Source organism: Castor canadensis, chromosome 7 (assembly GCF_047511655.1).
Source record: "Castor canadensis chromosome 7, mCasCan1.hap1v2, whole genome shotgun sequence".
Classification (NCBI taxonomy): Eukaryota; Metazoa; Chordata; class Mammalia; order Rodentia; family Castoridae; genus Castor; species Castor canadensis.
Window position 1 is genome coordinate 136,808,547 of NC_133392.1, and position 21,111 is coordinate 136,829,657.

Below are 21,111 nucleotides of genomic sequence, written 5' to 3' on the forward strand. Positions count from 1 at the left end.
AAGGGCAAGGGAAGTTAAAAGACAAAACAAACAAGTACCAGAACTAGGATGATGGCAGTAGACACACTATATCAAAATAATGTGAATATGAAAAATAGTTCAAGTTGTCAGTTTTGTTGGGTGTGGTGGTATGTGCCTGTAATCCCAGCAGTGGGGAAGCTCAAGCAGGTCAATTTCAAATTTGAGTCTATCCTGGGCTACATTGGAACACCTTGATTGGAGGGAAAAACAAGTTTTCAGTTTTAATAATGTGAATATCCCACAAAAATTCCTCCTTTACTGAAATCCTGAGTCTAAGAAACTTGAGGAGACTGAGAGCAAGGAGTTTGTATAATTTGTGTAGAATGCTCCTGAGAATACCTGACCTGAAGGAAATATTCTAAAAGTTACACATGCACTGTTTGTATTACTGGCTCATTTTGAAATAGCCATTTCTAGGCTATGTCTGTCTCATTGAGAATGCTGAAACATGTTGACAGAATTCTGTAAGTGCCATTTAGGCAGTAGAGTGTAGGTTTGTAGGTGCTGCTAATTTACTCTTGCCAGGTAATAAAATTTTTTTTTCCTATTGTCCTTGAGTAGCAGGTTCTACATATTTATTACATTTTATGTATATTTCATCTTTCTTTTTCATGGACAAAATGACATTTTGGGGGATGACGGTGCAGGTCAGTAGTAGAGCTCATGCGTAGAATGCATGAGATCCTGCATTTGATCCCTGGCACTGAAAAAACGAATGTATTTTATACTTTACCTTTTGATGTACCTTTTCTTTAAACATGGTTTTTGTCTGTTAGGAATAGTTTCACACAACTTCCAGACTAACAAATTGTTTTCTGTTTTCATTTACTATGAATACTTGTGAAAAATACCAGTTTCCTAGATCAAATCATTTGTAATTTTGCAAGTTTTGCTTTTCATGATTATGTTATTAAAACTTTAAAATTTAAAAAAAATCAAAAATGTTTCTAAAACCCTAATATAGTTTCAACAAGACCCAGTTAGCAATTAGGGCTGGATGAGTGGCTCAAGTGACACAGTGCCTGCCTAGCAAGTGCAAGGCCCTGACTTCAACTCCCAGTGCCACAAAAAACATAAATAAAGACTTAAGTAAAACCAGGTAATAAGGGAAAGGTTAGAAACAAAGATGACCTAAAAGGTTTCTGACTTGGGTAGCTAGAAGCCAGTAACTAAAAAAGTACATGAAGAAAAACAGGTTGAGAAAAAAAGCATACTACTTGGGAAAACAAGTAGAAAAGAAGAAAAATGAGTTCAGTTTTAGACATAGTGAATTTTCGATATTGTGACACAGCAAAAGTCAGGTCAAAGCATAATTTGGAAATACAGATTTTGAGTTTTAGAGATAAAACAGAAGAAAATAAATGCAAAGGAAATCACATACTGGATTAATGGGTAGTTGGTAAAAACACAACTGTAGAAAGAGATGGCTAAAGAAAAATGCAGGCTGAGGAAACACTTATTGGGCATGCAAAAAGAGACAAGGACGACTGTAAAGAAGGGAGTAGCTGGTCTCAGCTGTAAGACATAAGAATGCCACCTTATAAAACAAAAGCAATGTTTCAAGGACAGAAAAGCAATAGGGCCAGGTATTTACGAAAGGTCAAATAAGAGTATCTCTGAGTTGGGGTTGTAGCACAAGTGGTAGAGTACTTGCCTAGCAGCTCAAGAGCTTTGATTCAATCCCAAGTATCACCAAGGTGGGGAAAAAAAAGAAGAGCCAACATTGTTTTAACTTGACTGAAACAAGATTCACAAGAGCACTACACTCCTGGCAATTATTACGTATGTTAAACTATGGATTGGCACTATAGGTAACATTTAACACGACTCTAGGGAGTACTACATTGCTTTTTATAAAGTACAAAATAAAGATTTTTTTCAAAAAGAGTATCTCTGCCAAGAGCTGGTGGCTCACACCTGTAATCCTAGCTACTCAGGAGGCAGAGGTCAGGAGGATCATGGTACAAAGTCAGCCCCATCTCAAAAAAACCCATCACAACAAAGGGCTGGCAGAGTAGAGCACCTACCTGCCTACCAAGCATGAGGCCCTAAATTTAAACACCAGTACCACCAAAAAAAAAAAAAAAAAAAAAAAAAAAAATCTCTGAAAAGCATCCAGAGATGGTGATCTTAGAGAAGAATTAAAGGAAAGAAAAGTCAGATGTAGGCGTAAGAGTGAATGGGTAATAAGCAACCAATAGCATCTCAAAAAGATTCTAACTTAAAAAAAGACTGCCTGGTTTGACTGTGATCTCTAAGCACCATTTCCCACTAAAAAATACCAGAGCTTCAAGAATTGACTAATTCGAAGTCTGACACAGTAACTTACTATATGGGATGAGCCTAGGTACACATTTTTGTCCAGAAAGGAAGGAATCTTTCAAGGACTACTGAGGGTAAGTCAACAGGATACAGGTGTTTAAATTCTCTTTGATGCTAATACAAATAAAACTGTTCTCCTGATTCCTTTTGGGATTGCTCATCATAGAAATTGTGTATGGAATCACAAGAACAGTGGCTTCTGCCTGTAATCCTAGCTACTTGGAAGGAAAAGGAGATCAGTAGGATTGAGGTTCAAGGCCACCCCAAGCAAAAAGTTAGCAGAATCCCCATATCAACCAATAGCTGGGTGTGGTGACATGCACATGTCATCCCAAGATACTGGTCTGGACAAAAAATGTTTGTGAGACCTTCATGTCAACAGAAAAAAGCTGGGCTTGGTGGTGCACACCTGTCAGCCCAGCTACAATGGAAACTTAAAATAGGAGGATCACAGTACAGGCTAGCTTGGGCAAAAATCAAGCCCCTACCTCCAAAATAACCAGAGCAAAAAGGGCTTGAGGCATGGCTCAAGTAGTTGAGGGCCTGCCTAGCAAACCCAAAGCCCTGAGTTCAAAAACCCAGTACTGCCAAAAAATAAATAAAAATACAGATGATTTTTGCATGCTGACTTTGTATCCCAACTTTCCTGAACTTGTTACTAATTCATAATTTTTTGGTGGATTTTTAGGGTTTTCCACATATAAGATGTCATCTATAAAGATAGTTTTACTTCCTTTCCTTTTTCTTGCCTAACTGTTCTGGCTAGAAATTCAAATACATTGAGGAGAAATAGCAAAAAAGGGCAATGATATCTCATGTTCCTGATCTTAGGAGAAAAGTTTTCCATCTTTTGCCATTGAACATGATGTTATTAGCTATGATGTTTCATATGTTGCTTTAACATGTTCCTAATTATTGAAATGCTTTTATAATTAAAGGTCACTGGATTTTGTTATGGAAAAAAAATGCAAGCTGGGTGCCTGTGTCTCCCACCTATAATCCTAGCTACTTGGAGGCTGAGAGCAGGAGGATCACAGTTCAAAGCCAGCCAGGGCAAATAGTTTGTGAGATCCCATCTCCAAAATAACCAGAGCAAAATGGACTGGGGGGTATGGCTCAAGCAGTAGAGTGCCTGCTTTGTAGGTGTGAAATCCTGAGATCAAACCCCTGTCCCACAAAAAAAAAAAAAAAAAATGCACTGACAGTATTTAGCTCTATAACTAAGCCAAAACCCTGAGTCCTTAGGAAATTTAACCAAGGAAGCACAAGATTTTTGAGAGAAATAAAAAATATTGTTGACAGAAATCAAAAATCAAAGTAAGGGCTTGGGTCATGGCTCAAATGGTAAAGTACTTGCCTAGCATGAACAATGGATACAATTCCAAGTACTATAAAAATGAATTAATTAAATAGACATCCCATGTTGGATTGGAAGACAATATTATTAAGATGACAATGGTAGCCAGGTATGGTGGCTCACACCTGTAATCTCAGCATGCAGAGGCAACAGGAGGAGGATCATGAAATGGAGGCCAGCCTTGTTGGGCTACATATCAATTTCAAAGGCAGCCTAAGCTGCACAGTGAAACACTGTCTCAAAAAAAAAAAAAGAAAAAGAAGAAAAGATGACAATGCTGTTACCCTTTGTTTACAAACTTAATTTAAAAATCCTAATGGATTTTTCTTGTGCAGAAACAATAAAAACCATCCTAAATACATGGAATTTCAAGACACCTCAAAAGCCAAAACAATCTTGTTTGAAAAACAAAGTTAGAAGACTCACACTTCCCAATTTCAAACCTACTACAGAGCTACAATAATCAATGAATCAAAAATGAGAGTTGAGAAACGAACACTCACATATGTGGTTATTATGTACTTTATCTGATCCCTATCCCTACTCCACCTCCAAATTCAGATGTTCAAGCTCTAATTCTAGCCTCCAATATGATGCGATTTGGAGATTTGGCCTTTAGGAGATAATTAAGGTTACATGAAGCCAAGAAGGTGGAGCTTACATGATGACTTTAATGCTCTTATAGAAACAAACACCAAGATGGGTAATGATGGCTTACTCCTGTAATCCTATACTCAGGAGGCAAAGACTGGGAGGACTGCCGGACCAGGCAACTGTTACCAGACCCTATTTCAACCAATAAAAGCCAAACATGGTGGCGCACACCTGTTATCCCAGCTACTCTGCATAAACAGGAAGATCACAGTCCAGACCAGCCCGAACATAAACCTAAGACCCTATTTGAATATACCTAAAGCAAAAAGGACTCAAATGGTAGAGTACCTGCCTAGCAAGTACAAGAACTGAGTTCAAACCCTCAGTTCTGCCAAAAAAAAAAAAAAGACACACCAAACCCAGACACAGTAATGCATGCCTACACTCCCAACTATATTGCCTTATATGTGGAAATATAAGGCAAGAGGATCACTAGTTCAAGGACAGTCTGCACAACACAGTCAGACCCTGTTTCAAAACAAAATTATCACAGAGCTTATACTCTCTCTCTCCTCACACACATTAGAAAGCCAAAAGTAGAAGCCTCAGAATGAAACCTAGCTTGCACTCACCTTGATCTTCGATTTCCCAGGCTCCAGAAGTGTGAGATTTAAAATTTCTGTTGTTTAAGTCACCCAGTCTATTGTATTTTGTTATAGCAGACCTAGCTAAAACAATGGTCAAACAACTTTTAAACAAAGGTATCAAGATCATTCAACAGGAGAAAGAATAAGGCTTTTCAACAAAAGGTGCTAGGAAAACTGGATACACACACACAAGAAGAAATTGAAACTGAACACTTACTAACTCAAGATGGATTAAAAACCTAAATTAAAGAGCTAACTCTGCAGTACGGTGACTACAGATAATGAGAATGTAATTCGTATTTCAATACAGCTAAAAGAAAGAATTTTGAATGTTTTCATCACAAGGAAATGATAAACTACTGAGAGGTAAAAATAGGCTAATTTGAACATTATACAATGTAGATGCACGAAAATATCTAATGCTATTCTATTAGAATGTGCCAATTTTAAAAAGATAGCTAAATTCTAAAACTCTTAGAAGAAAACATGGGGAAAGCTACATAACCTTGGATTTTGCCAGTTTCTTAAATATGACACTAAAAGTATAAGCTACAGAAGAAAAACAGATAAACTAGACTTTATTAAAATTTTTATGCATCAAATGACTCATAAGAATGAAAAGACAACCCACAGACTAGAATATATTTGGAAATCAGTTATCAGTTAAGAGTTGACTATGTAGAAGCTAGGTGTGGTGGAGCACGCTTGCAATCCCAGCACTTAGGAGGCTGAGGCAGGATTATAAATTTGAGGTCAGCCTGAACTACATAGAGCTCCAGACAAGCCTGGACTACACAGCAAGACCCTGTCTCAACATAGTTTAATATTCATAATATATATAAGAATTACTACAATTCAAATTCCTGTAACAAAGAGAAAAAAAGTAACTCAAATTCCTACAACAAAAAGACAAACGCAATTAAAGACTGAACCAAGGACATAAACAGTTCTCCAAGAAGCGCATGAAAAAATGCTCAACATCATTAGCTATTAGAAAAATGCAAATCCAAACTACAATAAAATACCACTTAACACACACTAGGATATGTGTTTTTTACAGGGAAAAAAACAACACACACACACTCAGAAAATAACAAGTGTTGGTGAGGACATGGAGAAAGTGGCAAAGCAAATGCAGAAAAAAAGTTTGGTAGTTCCTCAAAAAGATAAGCATAGAATTCTCATTCTCATATAACCCAGAAAATTCACTCCTAAGTATACATCCAAAAAAAAAAAATGGAAAGCAGGGACTCAGATTCATTACAACAATGTTTACAGCAGCATTATTTACAATAATCAAAAGGTAGAAGTGACTCAAATGACCACTGATGAATGAATGGATAAAATGTAGTCAGGTGTAATGGTCCATACATTTAATCCCAGCACCGGGAAAGCTGAGGCAGGAAGACTGTGAGTTCAAGGCCAGTGTGGGCAACACAGAGAGACCCTGTCTCAAAATACCAAGGGCTGGAGATTAAGCTCAGTAGTAAAATACTTGCCGAGAATGTGCACAAGCCCAGGGTTCAATTCCCAGCACCACAAAAAAAAAAGAAAAAATTTGTGTGTGTTGTGTGTGTACATATATGTATGCATATATCTGGCATATACATACAATGGAGTTTTTTTTTCAGCCATGAACAGGAATGGGAAGTTCTGCTACATGCAGATATAAATCTTGAAAATATTAGGCTAAGTGAAATAAATTAGATACCAAAGGACAAATACTGTATGATCCCACTTACATGAAATATCCAGAATAGGGAACTTCATAGACACAGAAAGTAAATTAAAATTTACCAAGGATGGGGAGAAGGGATATACAGAGTGTGTAGGGTTTCTCTGTGGGGTAAAATAAATCTAGTAACTGTTGCATAACACTGTGAATGTACTTAATCCCATTGAATTACATAGTTAAAGTGGTTTTATGTGCATTTTTTCTTTGTTTTTGGCAAATAATAATTGAATATAATTAAAGGGTTCGCAATGATGTTATGATCATTGTGGAATGACTGAATTGAGCTAACTGAAAAATCCATCACCATTAAATACTTACATTCATTTCTCTTGTCCAACTGCAACTTTTCACCCTTTGACTAACACCTCCCTCACGCACCCATCCTCAGGCTCTGATAACTACCATTATACTCTCTGCTTCTATGAATTACATTATTTTGGATTCCCCATAAAAGTGAGAACATGTGATTTTTATCTTTCTGTGCCTGGCTTATTTCACTTTATGTCATGTATATAAAAAACTTAAGGGAATTGTTTAAATATAGCATAACAAAGCTGAGGAAGTAGTTCAGTAGTAGAGTAGGCAGGCGCCTAGCATGCATGAGGCCCTGGGTTCAATTCCCAGCACCACAAAAATAAATAAGGAAGTAAATAAATAATAACATTTTTTTTTTAAAAGGACCCTGGGGTCACTCTTAAAAACTCTGCTTTGGGTTGAATTGTGATTCCAAAAAGACATACTCATCCAGAACCTCAGAATGTAATTTTTATATGCAATGAAGTTCTTTGTCATTAGTGTAAGGATCTGATCATTCTGCATTAGGGTTTGCCCTAAAGCTAACAAAGAGTATCCTTAGAAGAAATAGAAAAGAAAAACAAAGAGACACAGAAAGAAGGCCATGTGAAGGCAGAGACAACAACTGCAATGCTACCATTCAGAGAAAACCAGAGGCTAAAGCCTTCAGAGAATGCATGGCCTGCTGACACCTTAACTTTGTATTTGTAGCCCCCAGAACTTTTTAAAAATACATTTTTGTAGCTAAACCATCCAACTTGTGGTAATTTGTTATAGCAAGCCTAAGAAACTAAGATAGATTTTGGTACATGGAATAGAATCCTGCTGTAACAAAAACCTAAAACTGTGAATGTAACTTTGAAATGGGGAAGTAGGCTGGAAGAATTTGCAAAAACATGATTTAAAAAAAAAGTATAGAGTACTGGAGGTGTGGCTCACGCAGTAGAGCGCCTGCTTTGCAAGTGTGAAGCCCTGAGTTCAAACCCCAGTCCCGCCAAAAGAAAAAAAAAAAAAAAAAAAAAAAAAAAAAGTATAGAATGCCCTGCCCTGAAGAGATGACTGGTAGAAACACAGACGTTAAAGACAACTCTGATAAAAGTTCAGAAGGAGGGGAGGAGCAAATAAGAAAAAAATAAAACAACAACATTCTTACAGACTAATATTAATGTTCAGTATGAACACTGGTTCATTATCAACATTCTAGTCAAGGAAATTTCTACTGAGGTATCAGAAGGAAATTCAGAGTAACTGCTGGGAACTGGAAGAAAGTGATTCTTGTTATAAAGCAGCAGAAAACATGGCTTCATTATCTTCTACTGTTGAGTAGAAAGCAAAACTTGGAAGCAATGAACTTGGATATTTAGCCTAGGAGATTTCCAAGCAAAGTGTTGAAGGTGCACCTTAGTTTCTTCTTTCTGCTTATAGTAAATACAGAAGGAAATAGAGAAATTCAAGTTAACTGTTAAGTGAGAGAAACAACTCTTATTTGGAAAGTTTCCAGATTATCCACATTGCAGAGGATGCTAATTAAGAAATTCACTGTGCTCACTTCAGCAGCACATATACTAAAATTGGAACGATACAGAGAAGATTAGCATGGCCTCTGCACAAGGATGACACGCAAATTCGTGAAGCATTCCATATTTTTTGAGGTCAGTTAGAGATGATTCAACTTGGGTTGTAACACATTTGTACATGGAAACAATGCTAGGAATATCTCTGTATAGCTACCCTTATCTCAAGTAGCAAAAACGCTTTGTCTTTCTTATTATTGCTTATGTTTTCTCTTCAACAAAGTTAGAGATAAGGGCAGAACAGGTTCCACCTGGAAGTGAGGAGGGATGGGGGGAGAAAGGGAGGGGACAAGGGGTGGGGGGAGAAATGGCCCAAACAATGTATGCACATACGAATAAATGAATTAAAAACAAAAAGAAATTCACTATAAGAAAAGCATGTACTAGACAGTGAGTCCTGGGCCTGGGATGTAGCTCAGTGGTAGAGTGCTTGTCAGCATGCACAAGGTCCTGGGTTCATTCCCCAGGACCCTGAAGAAAAAAATAACCACAAAAATAATGACTACAATAAATTTAAACATATCAAACATATTAAAATGTTGAGTTCAGAATGATATTCCCTCCCAAACCTCATCTTTAGGAGTTTCTAGAGCAGCAATTCATTACTCTGAAAATTAATAAAAGGAGAAGAAAGCATTTACCCAGCATTTCCTGGGTAATACATATTATTCTATACAGTATTTCATGTACAGAATTGATGGCAAAATTCTTTACCAAAGAATTCCAGTTAATAAATATAAGAAAAATGATAGGAATGGATCACATCTCAAGAGGTAGCATGCCTGTCCAGCAAGCACAAGACCCCTGACTTCAAACCTCAGTACCACCAAAAAAAAAAAAAGTTGTTCTTCTAGCAAAATAATGTATCTAGGCAAAAGTCAGCAATGACTGATAAAGCCATTATGTGAACTTATGTTCAATTACTTATAAACCTCTTGGACAATATAGGAAGAATGTACAGCACCATCCGATGGTGTGACTGTAAAGTCCCAGTTTACAGCTATTGTTCCACTGTAATTATTAATAGCACCCCTTTTCATTCTCAAAATAATTATTTCTGAAAATAAATTATATCATCAAACTATTTTAAATGTTTTCTTGCCAAAGAAACTGAACCTAAATCTCAACAAGCTCTTCCAACTCAAATTCAGTTTTGTCTACAGACTATAATCACCTGAAAAGTTTGAACTCAGAGCCTCACGCTTACTAGGCAGGTGCTTTTACTGCTTGAACCACTCCACCAGTCCTAGAAATTTTTTAAAATACTGATGCCTAGATTTCATTCCATGGATTCTGACTAATTAATTGGTCTAAGATGTGGCCAGGGGATCAAGAAAATTAACAGTTCTTCAAGTAATACTAAAGTTTCAGCCGAAGATGAGAACTGCTGCTCTGTAAAATACTAATTTGTGGGAAATATGAGGGGTAAAGGAACATGTTAAACAACATGATTCATTCAATCAGTCAAACCAGAATGTGGGAAATCCTCCTGGACAAATAGCATGGGAAAAAGTACTGGGGGTTTGTATTAGTGAGGGGGAAACTGTTATGGTTAAGAAAAACTTAGGAGCCAGACACTGGTGGCTCACACCGGAATCCTAGCTACTCGAGTCTCACTAAAAAAAAAAAAAAAAAAAGAAAAAGAAAAACTTACATAAAACAAATAAAATTTATAAACACTATTTGGACAAATAGTTCAATAGATCATATCTTGAAAATACCCAATAAAAAAAAAAAAAGGGCTGGTGGAATGACTCAAGTAGTAGAGTGCCTGCCTGACAAGCATGAGGCCCTGAGTTCAAACTCTAGTACCACCAAGAAAAAAAAAAAAAAAAAAACTTATTTGGATAGTGATAATGACTTAAATCAAATGCAAAGCCTATAATCCTAGCTAATCAGGAGGCAGAGATCAGGAGGATCACAGTTGAAAGACAGCCTGGGCAAACAGTTCCATGAGACCCTATCTTGTAAAAACAAATCACAAAAAAGGGCTGGTGAAGTGGCTCCAGGTGTAGACCCTGAGTTCAAACCCAAGTACAGAGAGAGAGAGAGAGAGAGAGAGAACAGAGAGAAGAGAGGGAGAGAGAGGAAATGAGGGAGGGAGGGAAGAAGGAAGGGAAGGAAGGGAAGAAAGAAAAGAATTCTAAACAGGGATTGGATTGAGAATTCTTAATTTTAGCTGGGCACTGGTGGCTCATGCCTGTAATCCTAGTTACTCCGGAGGCAGAGATCAGGAGGATCGAGATTCAAAGCCAGCCAGGCAAATAGTTCATGAAACCCTATCTCAAAAATACCTAACATAAAAAGAGCTGGTGGAATTCTTCAAGGTGTAGACCCTGAGTTCAAGCCCCAGTATGGCAAAAAAAAATTTAATTTTATTAGATGTGACAGTATTGTGGCTGTATTAGTTGAAAAGTCCACCTGTTAGAAATAAACACAGAAGTATTTACAGATTACATAAGATGATGCTTGACAGTTCCTTGAAATTATTTCAACTAAAAGGAGGGAAGGAGAGAAGAGAGGAAGAAGAAAGAAGTTAGATAAGACAGGAATGGTAAAGTATTGGTAATTGTTAAGCTGTCGAAAATGGGTACTAGAACATCGGGTTGTATTGTATCATTCTGTATCTGTACTTGATATGAATTATGCAACAATGAGAAAAGGTATTCTTTTTAATTCTTTGCTTATACATGTAGTGGTCAGAATATGTAAAAATCACTTAAAATTTTTATGACACATTGGGCGATGTAAACAAAGATGAACATATGTGATCCTTGACCTCAAAGAGCCTCAAAAAAAAGAAAAAAATAATAAAGGTACTATCTTTGGTCAAAGGCAGAAAGATGTTAAGAATGATATTAAGATGTGGGGTACCAGTGGCTCATACCTGTAATCCTAGGTACTCAGGAGGCAGAGATCAGGAGGACTGCAGTTCGAAGCCAGACCAGGCAAATAGTTCCACAAGACCCTATTTCGAAAAGCCCTTCACAAAAATAGGGCCAGTGGAGTAACTCGAGGTGAAGGCCCTGAGTTCAAGCCCCAGTACCACAAAAAAAAAAAAAAAAAAAAGATAATACCGTATTTTCTAAGTATAAGAAAGTGGGTATGAGTACATGATAATCAGATAAAAGTTGTTACTATCCCCAAATTGCTAAATACCAGATTGTACTATAAACTGAAAAGTCCAGGTTCTTACTATTGGGCGGAGCCATATGAAAATGCCTGAGCAATTTTGTATGACTGAATATAACAGTATTCTATAATACCTTCATTTCTCCTTCCTTTACTAGAACAATTACATACAGTTAGTTCATAGTAAATCAGAATTTTGACAAGTCATATCAATCTTCTTTAAAAAGAATATTGCTCTCCTAATATAGAACTCAAAAATGCCTTCGAGTCTCTGAGAAGCGATTCAAGGGGAAGAACTGGGGGTGGGGGGTGTCATGTGTGCATACTCACAGGTGTGTGAGTGGGGTAGGGGAGTTAAGAGTTCCAACTCCTTGAACTCCATTTGCTATTCCATTCTTTCTCCACCATACCTATTTGGTGATAGTGAATGTTTAAATCTGCATTTCATTTAAATTTCATTCATTTCCAGATCTTTAAATTTTTTTAGCACTGGGGGTAGCAGGAAAGGCAAGAAAGGAGAAAAGAGACTAGTAGCAGAAGAGGATGAAATGGAGATGAAGAAGAGGATCAACCTGGAGTTAAGGAACAAAGCCCTAAAGGAGGTAATAGTTTGTCCTTGATAACTGCCTTTTTGTCAATGGGAAAACTGAAGGTCTGAATGACACTTAAATAGCTTCTGATTATGGCTAACATGGCATTAAGTTCACTGGCCAGGCAGTCCCAGCTTAAATCAACTTCGAAAGTTGAAACTTAGTGACAATATAATTTCTGGAGGTTTAGAAGTCCTGGTAGAGAAATGTCCAGTTCCTACCTACCTCAATCTGAGTGGAAACAAAAATCAAAGATCTCAGTACAAGTTCTGCAAAATCTTAAAAATTTGAAAAATCTTATATTTAACTGTGAGATCACAAACCTAGAAGATTATGGATAAAGTATTTTTTGAACTGCTGCAGTATATCATATCCTTAGGTGGATTTGTTGAGAAGGATAACAAAACACCTGACTCAAAAGAGGAGGAAGAAGATGGAAATGAAGATGATTGAAGATGAAGCTGAGCCACTGAAGGATATGAGGAGGAAGAGGATGAGAACAAAGATAAGGCAGACTCAGAATTGGGAGAGGGAGAATAAAAGTTGGCCTCTCTGGTACTTAATGAAAGAAGAAATTCGGGGTGAAGATTATAACTATGTTGAAGAAAGGGAAGAAGAGGAGGAAGAGGAAGAAAGTCTTAAGGAGGGAAGAGGAGGAAACAAGATGCTAAAGATAATGGAGAGGAAGAAGATGACCCAATCATCCTAAAATCAGATTCCTTAATGATGCTGGGTGTGCAACAAATAGATCATATCTTCTTTGTTTCTTCATGTATCATAGCTATCCCTACCAGAAGATAACTTTTTGTAAAAATAACTTTTTATAGGAAAAATATGGAGTTTTGCCTTCTTTACCAGCACAAAGCCCTCAGTTTAAACCCCAGTCCCACAAAAAAAAAAAAAAAGGATTCACTAGTTTGTTAATAATCATATTGTATGTAGAGAAATTTTCATTAACTCCCCATTGTGAAATTCTCCAGCAATGTATTTGGAATCTTAATTTTTCTAATTCTAGTTCACTGTATTAGACATATTTAGCCCATAATTAAAACGTGATCACTTTAAAAAAAAATGCTGTCTAAATGTCCATAAAAATTGTAGTTTGGGCCAGGCACCAGTGGCTCACATCTGTAATCCTAGCTACTCAGGAGGTAGAGATCAGGAGGACTGCGGTTCGAAGCCAGCCCAAGCAAATAGCTCAAGAGATCACATCTTGAAAAACTCTTCACAAAAATTGAGCCAGTGGAGTAGCTCAAGGTGTAGGCCTTGAGTTCAAACCCCAGTACCACAAAAAACACAAAAAACAAAAACAAAAAAAACTGTAGTTTGGGGGCTAGTGATATAGTTAAGTGGTAGAGTATTTGCCTAGAATGCCTGCGTTCCACCTGAGAGAGAGACAGACAGGCAGATATTACAATTTTACATTTACCTACTTTTATTTTCTTAAGTAAGAAAATCATTCCATTTCCATTTTCAAAGCAATTTAATCTTTAAAAATTTACTGTGTATTTTCTTAAAAAGAAACATGTGAGTTGTGAAAAATTGTTTTAAGATTATATCAAACAAGAAAGTTTCCTAAGGAAAAAATTAATTTGATGCTTCCTGGAAAGTAGTTTACATCAAGCCTGTCATCCCAGCTACTCAGGACACAGAGATCAGGAAGATGTCGGTTGGAGATCAGCCTGGACAAAAAGTTAGCAAGACCTCAACTCAACAGACAATCCAGGTGTGATGATACATGCCTGTGATCCCAGCTACTCAGGTTATAGGTAGGAAGATCAAGGCCTGAAACCAGCCACAGGCAAAAAGCAAGACCTCATCTAAAAAACAACCTAAAAGCAAAATAGGCTAGAGGTGTAACCCAAGTTGTATAGGGCATGCATAGCAAGCACAAGCCCTAAGCTCAAATCCCAGTACTGCCAAAAATAAATAAAAATAAAAAAGTAATTTATAACAATTGATTTAAATACAATAGAAATTATTCCAATGTCCAGCAAGTACAAGTAAAAAAACTGAGCTTTTTCCTCAATGAGAATATAAACACTATAAATAAACTGGATAAATAAAAAATTTTAATCTATACCATACATCCAACAGTACAAGTTTTTTATTATTATTTTAATTACACATATTTATAAGGTACTGTATGATATTTCAATACAAGTACACAATGTACACTGATCAATCAGGGTAATTAATGTTTCTATCTCCTTGTCATTACTTTGCAAATGAATAAAGAAAATGTGGTATGTGTAAGTTGGACACAAAAAGACTCTGCATTTCTATCTCACGTGTATGCTAAAAAAGAGTCAACCACCTTGCCCAGCTTACCACCATGAGGGAGGAAAGGAAAGAAAAGGAGGGAGGCAGAGAAGGAGGGAGGGAAAGGAAAAAGAAACTAAATAAAATAGTTCATTAAGGAATTAAGTAAGAATGATCAAAATCTTCCGTAATTATCTTATTATAACATTAAAAAAACAGAAATCCAAAACAAAACTTCTCCATAATTCCATCACCACCAATTGATGCTTTCATTTGTTCATGGTATCCTCTATTTCTTGTCTACATGTATGTTCAATTGTTAGAATTACAATTAACATTACAGCATACATTTTTATTTAACAAAAAATACCACTAACAAAAAAATACAAGTATTTTTTCCACTCTACAAAATTTTCCCCCATCCTCTCGTTCCTTTCTTACCTCTGCCCTCTGCCTCACAAATCTCTTCCACAACCTTGCTAAGTTCATACATATATGCAACCATACAGACACATCCATAGGGATGGAAAAGGGTGGTTTGTTTTTACAAAAATAGAGGCATTCGCCAAGCACCAGTGGCTCATGCCTGTAATCCTAGATATTCAGGAGGCAGAGATCAGGAAGATCACAGTTCGAAGCCATTCTGGGCAAACAGTTTGCAAAACCCTATCTCAAAAAACCCTTCACAAAAATAGAGCTGGTGTAGTAGCTCAAGATAAAGGTCCTGAGTTCAAGCCCCAGTACCGCAAAATAAAAAGGAGGCATTCTACTTAAACATATACTCAATATTTTTATGCATGTCAAACATATATACAAGCTTAAAATACAGAGAAGTTTAAATATAAAAATGGATACAACTCACCAGACCAAGTAATAATACATACATTTATAAAAATTATTTTGTATGTAAACTTTGAAAAGATATAGGAATTTTACAACAAAATATGGCCAACAGATTTAGGACTCATTCAATAGCACACTGTTGTAACACGCATGCAGAAGCTACTTGTAAGAAAGTTACCTAGTGAATTTTAAAAATCTATTTTAGAAAACAATTTTACAATCTTAAAAAATTCAAAAAAAAAATCCATAAATAAGCCAGGCGCCAGTGGCTCACACCTGTAAACCAACCTACCCAGGAGGCAGCGATCAGGAGGATCAAGGTTTAAAGGCAGCCCAAGCAAATAATACATGAGACCCTACCTCAGGAAAAAAGGCTGGCAGAATGGCTTAAGTGGTAGAGCACTTGCCTTCCAAATGTGAGGCCCTGAGTTGGAACCCCAGTATTGCCAAAAATAAATAAATAAATATCCCAAAAATGTCCGCACACACACACACATGCTGGCCTTCACATAGATAGTAAGCTATCAACTGGATTCTCTCAGTAACAGATACAGTGATACGGATACAGTGATGATCCAGCCAGATATTCGGTTCTCTCATGTTAAATTTTAAGACTGGCATTCAAGGTACAACCTCATTATGCTCAAATCAATCTTATCTAATTAATATCTATTGTTCTAACTGCCCACAAACAGGAAAATAAGACACAAGTAAGATCTACACAGAATTTAAGGTTGTTAACCCAATAGTCTTTAAATAGTCACCCTGCCATCTAAATAAACAAAATCCAAAACAATCAGAAATCTCTAAATATAGACCTGCAGCAGAAAATTCTGCAGTGTAAAGGATGGCATGAAAGATTTACAGAAGCCCCCCAAAATTAAAAATCAGAAAACTTGGTACCCAAATTATAGAACCTCTGCTATAAACAGGTAAACCAAACTTTTTTGAATAAAAATAAAGGCCCGTTGAGTTCTTCTTATGTGAAGGCAATAAAATGGGGTCTATCCTAAAGGAGTTCACAATTTACCAGGACAACCAGGGCACATTATCCTAAATGGCCATAAATACCACAATAGCACAAGGCCTATCATACATAGCTCATCACCTAAAATACCAAGTTATCAATGCAATTTCAAAATAAATAACCTAAATGTATTTTTCAGGTCTACGTAGGTTTTTTAATTGCTTCAAGGCACATTCAAATGGCTTTAAAAGAAATATGGTACAAAATAGCCCCACTGATCTTTTGGAAGTACACACATGTAATTCACAAGGAGTTTGCAGACACACACACACACCAAAAAAAAAAAAAAAAATGGGGGAAGTACTTGCACCATGTAAGACAATCCTACTGAACATTCTAACCAAATAGCAACAAGATGAATTATGGATCTATAAGATATTGAATGTGCCAGGTACCAGAGGCTCATACCTATAATCCTAGCTACTTGGAAGGCTGACATTGAGAGGATCGAATCAAGGTTCAAGGCCAGCCTGGGCAAATAGTTCAACAGACTCCAACTCCTAAATAACCAGGGCAAAATAGACTGGAGATGTGGCTCAAGGCACCAAGGACAAAGCCCTGAGTTCAAACCGCTGTCCCATCCCCAAAAATAAATAAATAAACAAACATACACACACACACACACAAATTTGAAATACACATATACACACATATATATTTATAGATATATTTGAAATATATATATTAGCCTGAAAAGCAGCTTAAAATTTCAAATGTATATATGTTTTTGTTTTTGTTTTTTTAATGCAACCTTCCTCCACAATGAATTTAGAAAGATGGGTAAAAGCTATACAGGTGCTCCTTATGTTACAAATTACATGTTGTTAAAAATAATGTTTCTAGGACAACCAGTGTGACATGTCTTAAATGTAACACAGAGAAAGCCTACTTTATTAACAAAGTGCATACATATTTTCTAGAACATTCTGTAAGATGAATGGCAACAGTATCAATATCACTGGATCTCTGTAAACACTGCATATTACACATTTGTTATATTTTTTTTTCTTTTTTGGCAGTATTGAAATTTGAACAAAGGATCTTACCCACAAGTGCTTTACCACTTGAACCACATCCCCCAGCCCTTTTTGTTTTTATTTTTCTAATAGGTTCTGGTGTTTTTGCCCTGACTTGACTGAACTAAGATTCTCCTATTTCCACCTCCACATATCTTGGTTTACAGATGAATGTAGACTCGAGTGCCACCATGCCCAGCTTTATTGGTTGAGATAGGATATTTCTAGTTTTTTATCTTTTTATCATGATTCTCCCAAGAAGCTGAGATTTCAGGCATGCACCATGCCTGGATATCCTATAAATTTTAATTGGTAAACCACATACAGTATGCCTTTACTCAAGAAAAACGAGGATCCAGTTTAAAACTGGTAACAGCACGAAGAACAGCTAAAAATTTCAAAACACATGTATTCCATACCCAATATTTTATTCTAAATTAACTATTTGAACCCACTATCATAAGCTTAATTTACTCTATGACTATCGCATGAAAAGAATCTAGTATTTTGCAAACCTAACATTGTGAACATTAAAATTTTATTTGTTCAAAATATTACAAAGGAAATTCATTAAGACGACTAATGAATTGGATAGTGGGGTAGATACAAGGGATAAATATGTGATAAAACAAGTGTTTCAAAAAAATGTTATTAGACTCTAGGTGGTTTGGAATATGGATACATCCTGAATTGAAACTGTATTCTAATTCTGCTGAATGGTTGTAAACATTTCCTAATTAATTAATTTTTTTTCCTAATAAATTTTTGGGGAAAAAAATTTGACACTTCTTTGGTTATTTATCATTTAGGCTTTTAAGGAGAGAAACAGATGAATGCAATTCCTAAGTGGCATCTAATACAGGCACTTTGGTTGGGACAAACCTGGATTCAAATCTCAGCTCAAACCTTCACTTACCCTCTGTATGTCTACATTTCCTCACTGGCAAAAGGGTTTTACACAGTTACTATAAGGTTAAATTCTTCACAGTGTCAGACACACAGCAAGCACTCAAAATGTTAGCCACAGTATCTACGAGACTGTGAATGTATGCTAAAATCAGAGGACATTCTCAGTAAAGATTAGATAATTTTTATACAAGTGACTTAACACTAATTGGTCGTTTTCAGACATTTCCAAAAGGAAGACTCCTGATAGCACATATACTGCTTAACTTGCTGGGGGGGGGGGGAAGCACTAGAAGAAACGTCTGAAAAACACTGCTCAATCAATAGTATTGCTCTCCATCTGGAGAAAATCACACAGAATTAAGTAAGAAAAGTTTCAAGACAACTTTAAAAGGCAATGGACAACTATACAGAACTTGCTTCACCTAGGCAGGCTGGTTGAGTACATCCTTGTTGTGACAAACTTGTCATAGACTCTTCCACACTCCTAACTGCAGGTCAAGAAACTAGACTAAAACATGACATTGGTAGCTGCCAAAACCTTGCTCCTGAATCAGGACACAGACCACACTGAGTCACAGGTAAGAGCACCACCTGCACTTGGGTCTTGATAACGGTTACTGGGGGAAGGGGAGAGAAAGAGAAGGAAAGGAAGGCAGGAGGAAAGGTTCACCATGGGTCCCACAAGAAGCCCAGGTCACTCCTCACAAGACCCCTCCACGACTTATTCCCGCCGCCACTCCCCCCACCTGACCTATCTCCACTTCAACTTCCATCGACTCTGATTTGCTGAAGATGAAGTTGGGAACCTGACACCTTCGCTCCCTCCAAGGGTAGTGATTTGGGGGGGGGGGGTTTGCCGAGAGCCCACCTCCCCCATGCATCTTAGATATACAGGGGGAGCAAACAACTCCCGCCCCTCCCCCTCCCCCACAGCAACAAATCTTTGTCCCACCTGCCAAAAGACCGTTCACCAAAGCGCTCCAGACCTAAGGTGGCCTCGGACCTGCGCGCCACCTTTCCTCCCCTAACCCGGGACGCCGGCGTCCCCTCCACCAGCCCCAGCCTGGCCCTTCCCGTCCCGCGGGGCCCCAGCCCGGGCCGCGCCGCGCCGCGCCGCGCCCCGCCCCCGCCTCCCGACTTCTGCCTTACCTCACCTACCCTCTTTCGGGGGCCGGACTCCACCTCTCTCTCCGCCATGTTGGGCCCCGCTCGAAACCACGGCGGCTCCCGTCGCGGTGGCCGCTGCCCCGGTAGGCCCCCGGCCCCCGCCCACACTGCAGACACGGACGCCTCGCGGCGGCTGCGTCCCCGGCCTGGCGCGCAAGTGACGAGGGGGCGGATGCCGCGCGCCGGCCGCTGCTCCCGGGGCCCCACGGGCGTGCGCGTGGGCGGGAGGGCCTGCAGGGGAAAGGGGGGCCGGGACTCGGGGGGTTAATGGCCTCCAAGGGGCCCCGTGAGTAGGATTATTTTCTCTCAGAGAAATTCCTCCGCCTGCGGTTTCTTAAAGGGATCACCAAACCAGCCCCTTGCGCGCGCCCCTAGTGCGCAGGCGCACCGCAAGCCCCTCCTCCCTTTCCCACCAAGCCCCCGGTCCTGAGCGTGCGCGGTGAGTGGCCCAGGGTAGGCCAAATCCTGCGAGCCTCCTGGCTGCCAGCAGCTGCTCCCACCACTCAACTATGGCCGCTGCCTTAAAGGGACCATGACGCAGGGATGAAGGAAGAATGAGAGAAATTGGTGATGGGTCAATCTGGAGGACTGGGGGACATGTCAGTGAGGGGTACATATCACCATCTTACACCTCACTACCAAGGTACCAATGAAAATGAAAAATGGTGCTGGGTTCAAGTTCTCAAATGGACCTCCAACCATGAAGAGTCACAATCAATAAGAGAAGAAGACAGTCATCTCAAGGAAAACCAACATTCCTGCCTCCGCAGCCTGATGTGAAGCACTGGGAATAGAATATCAAGGATCCGTTCCCTTGGCCTAATTTCAAAATCTGATCCCTTGGTGATTTTTGAAGACTGAACCAACGAGTAGAGACAATTTCCTCAACAGTAATTTGTCATTACGATATCAAAATGGGAAAGACTCTTTGCAACCATCTATTCCGTTGCAGCCTTGTCATGGGAAGTAATTTAGCGCAAGATACCTAGTGTCTGGCATGGAACTAGAATGAAGATTTAGGTCACACACAATCCTCCAAGATTATCAGTGCGCCAAGCTTTCTTGAAGGCAAGAGAGAACATTAGAAATGTAAGAACCATGATATTTTAAGTTCTCCTGGGAAGATGTATGATTATTTGCAACTCTTCTGTGTTTTCGTTAACCTCCATTGAAGGAGTTTGAGATTCTTACTTAAGCGATAATCATCTTACTATCTAAGCAGGAAACCAGGAAGTAGACTTGGGTCTTTCTTGCTCTGAAACCTAAACTGGATTCTGCTCTGAAGATGGTTGAGGATTGATTCATTCCTCTTCAATTTAGTCCCTCAAGAAAAATTTCCCTTAATGGAGTTCCCAATGATAGCTTAGGACAATGGGAAGACATATAGTAAGAAATTCAAAGAAGTTGCCTCTTGAAGGTCATTCGCTCCTCATGGCAAGACATATTCAAATGGAAATGAGCAATTATTAAATTCAAAAACTATTGAGATGTAATTTACTATGTCACTTTAACTTTTGTGAGTCATTTTGTAACTTTTTGAACCTGAGAAGTTTGCTAACCTATGACCTGAAAACTTCTGAAATTGCTGGATGTTTCCAAGCTGGTCCTTGTTTACTCCTGC

General features: G+C 38.2%; 1 protein-coding gene, 1 non-coding gene and 1 pseudogene across 8 annotated transcripts in view; 2 read left to right on the forward strand and 1 right to left on the reverse strand.

Annotated features, from left to right (window-relative positions):
* The window catches only part of Zmym4 (zinc finger MYM-type containing 4), a 129,756-nt gene extending 110,117 nt beyond the window's left edge, over nt 1-19,639 (reverse strand). The window contains exon 1 of one of the 7 annotated variants that reach the window (XM_020159640.2): nt 19,482-19,639. In XM_020159640.2, the coding sequence (XP_020015229.1) occupies nt 19,482-19,520 (39 nt within the window). In that variant the 5' untranslated portion in view covers nt 19,521-19,639. Of the gene's footprint in view, nt 1-19,275; nt 19,382-19,472 lie in introns of those variants that run through there. The other 6 variants (XM_020159639.2, XM_020159638.2, XM_020159641.2 and 3 more) reach the window with 6 other exon arrangements.
* Nucleotides 8,512-8,618, forward strand: LOC141425128 (U6 spliceosomal RNA). Its single transcript, XR_012450220.1, has one exon. It is a non-coding gene; the product is annotated as a U6 spliceosomal RNA (small nuclear RNA).
* Nucleotides 12,225-13,083, forward strand: LOC109683669 (acidic leucine-rich nuclear phosphoprotein 32 family member E pseudogene; annotated as a pseudogene).
* Nucleotides 19,640-21,111: the final 1,472 nt, after the last annotated feature.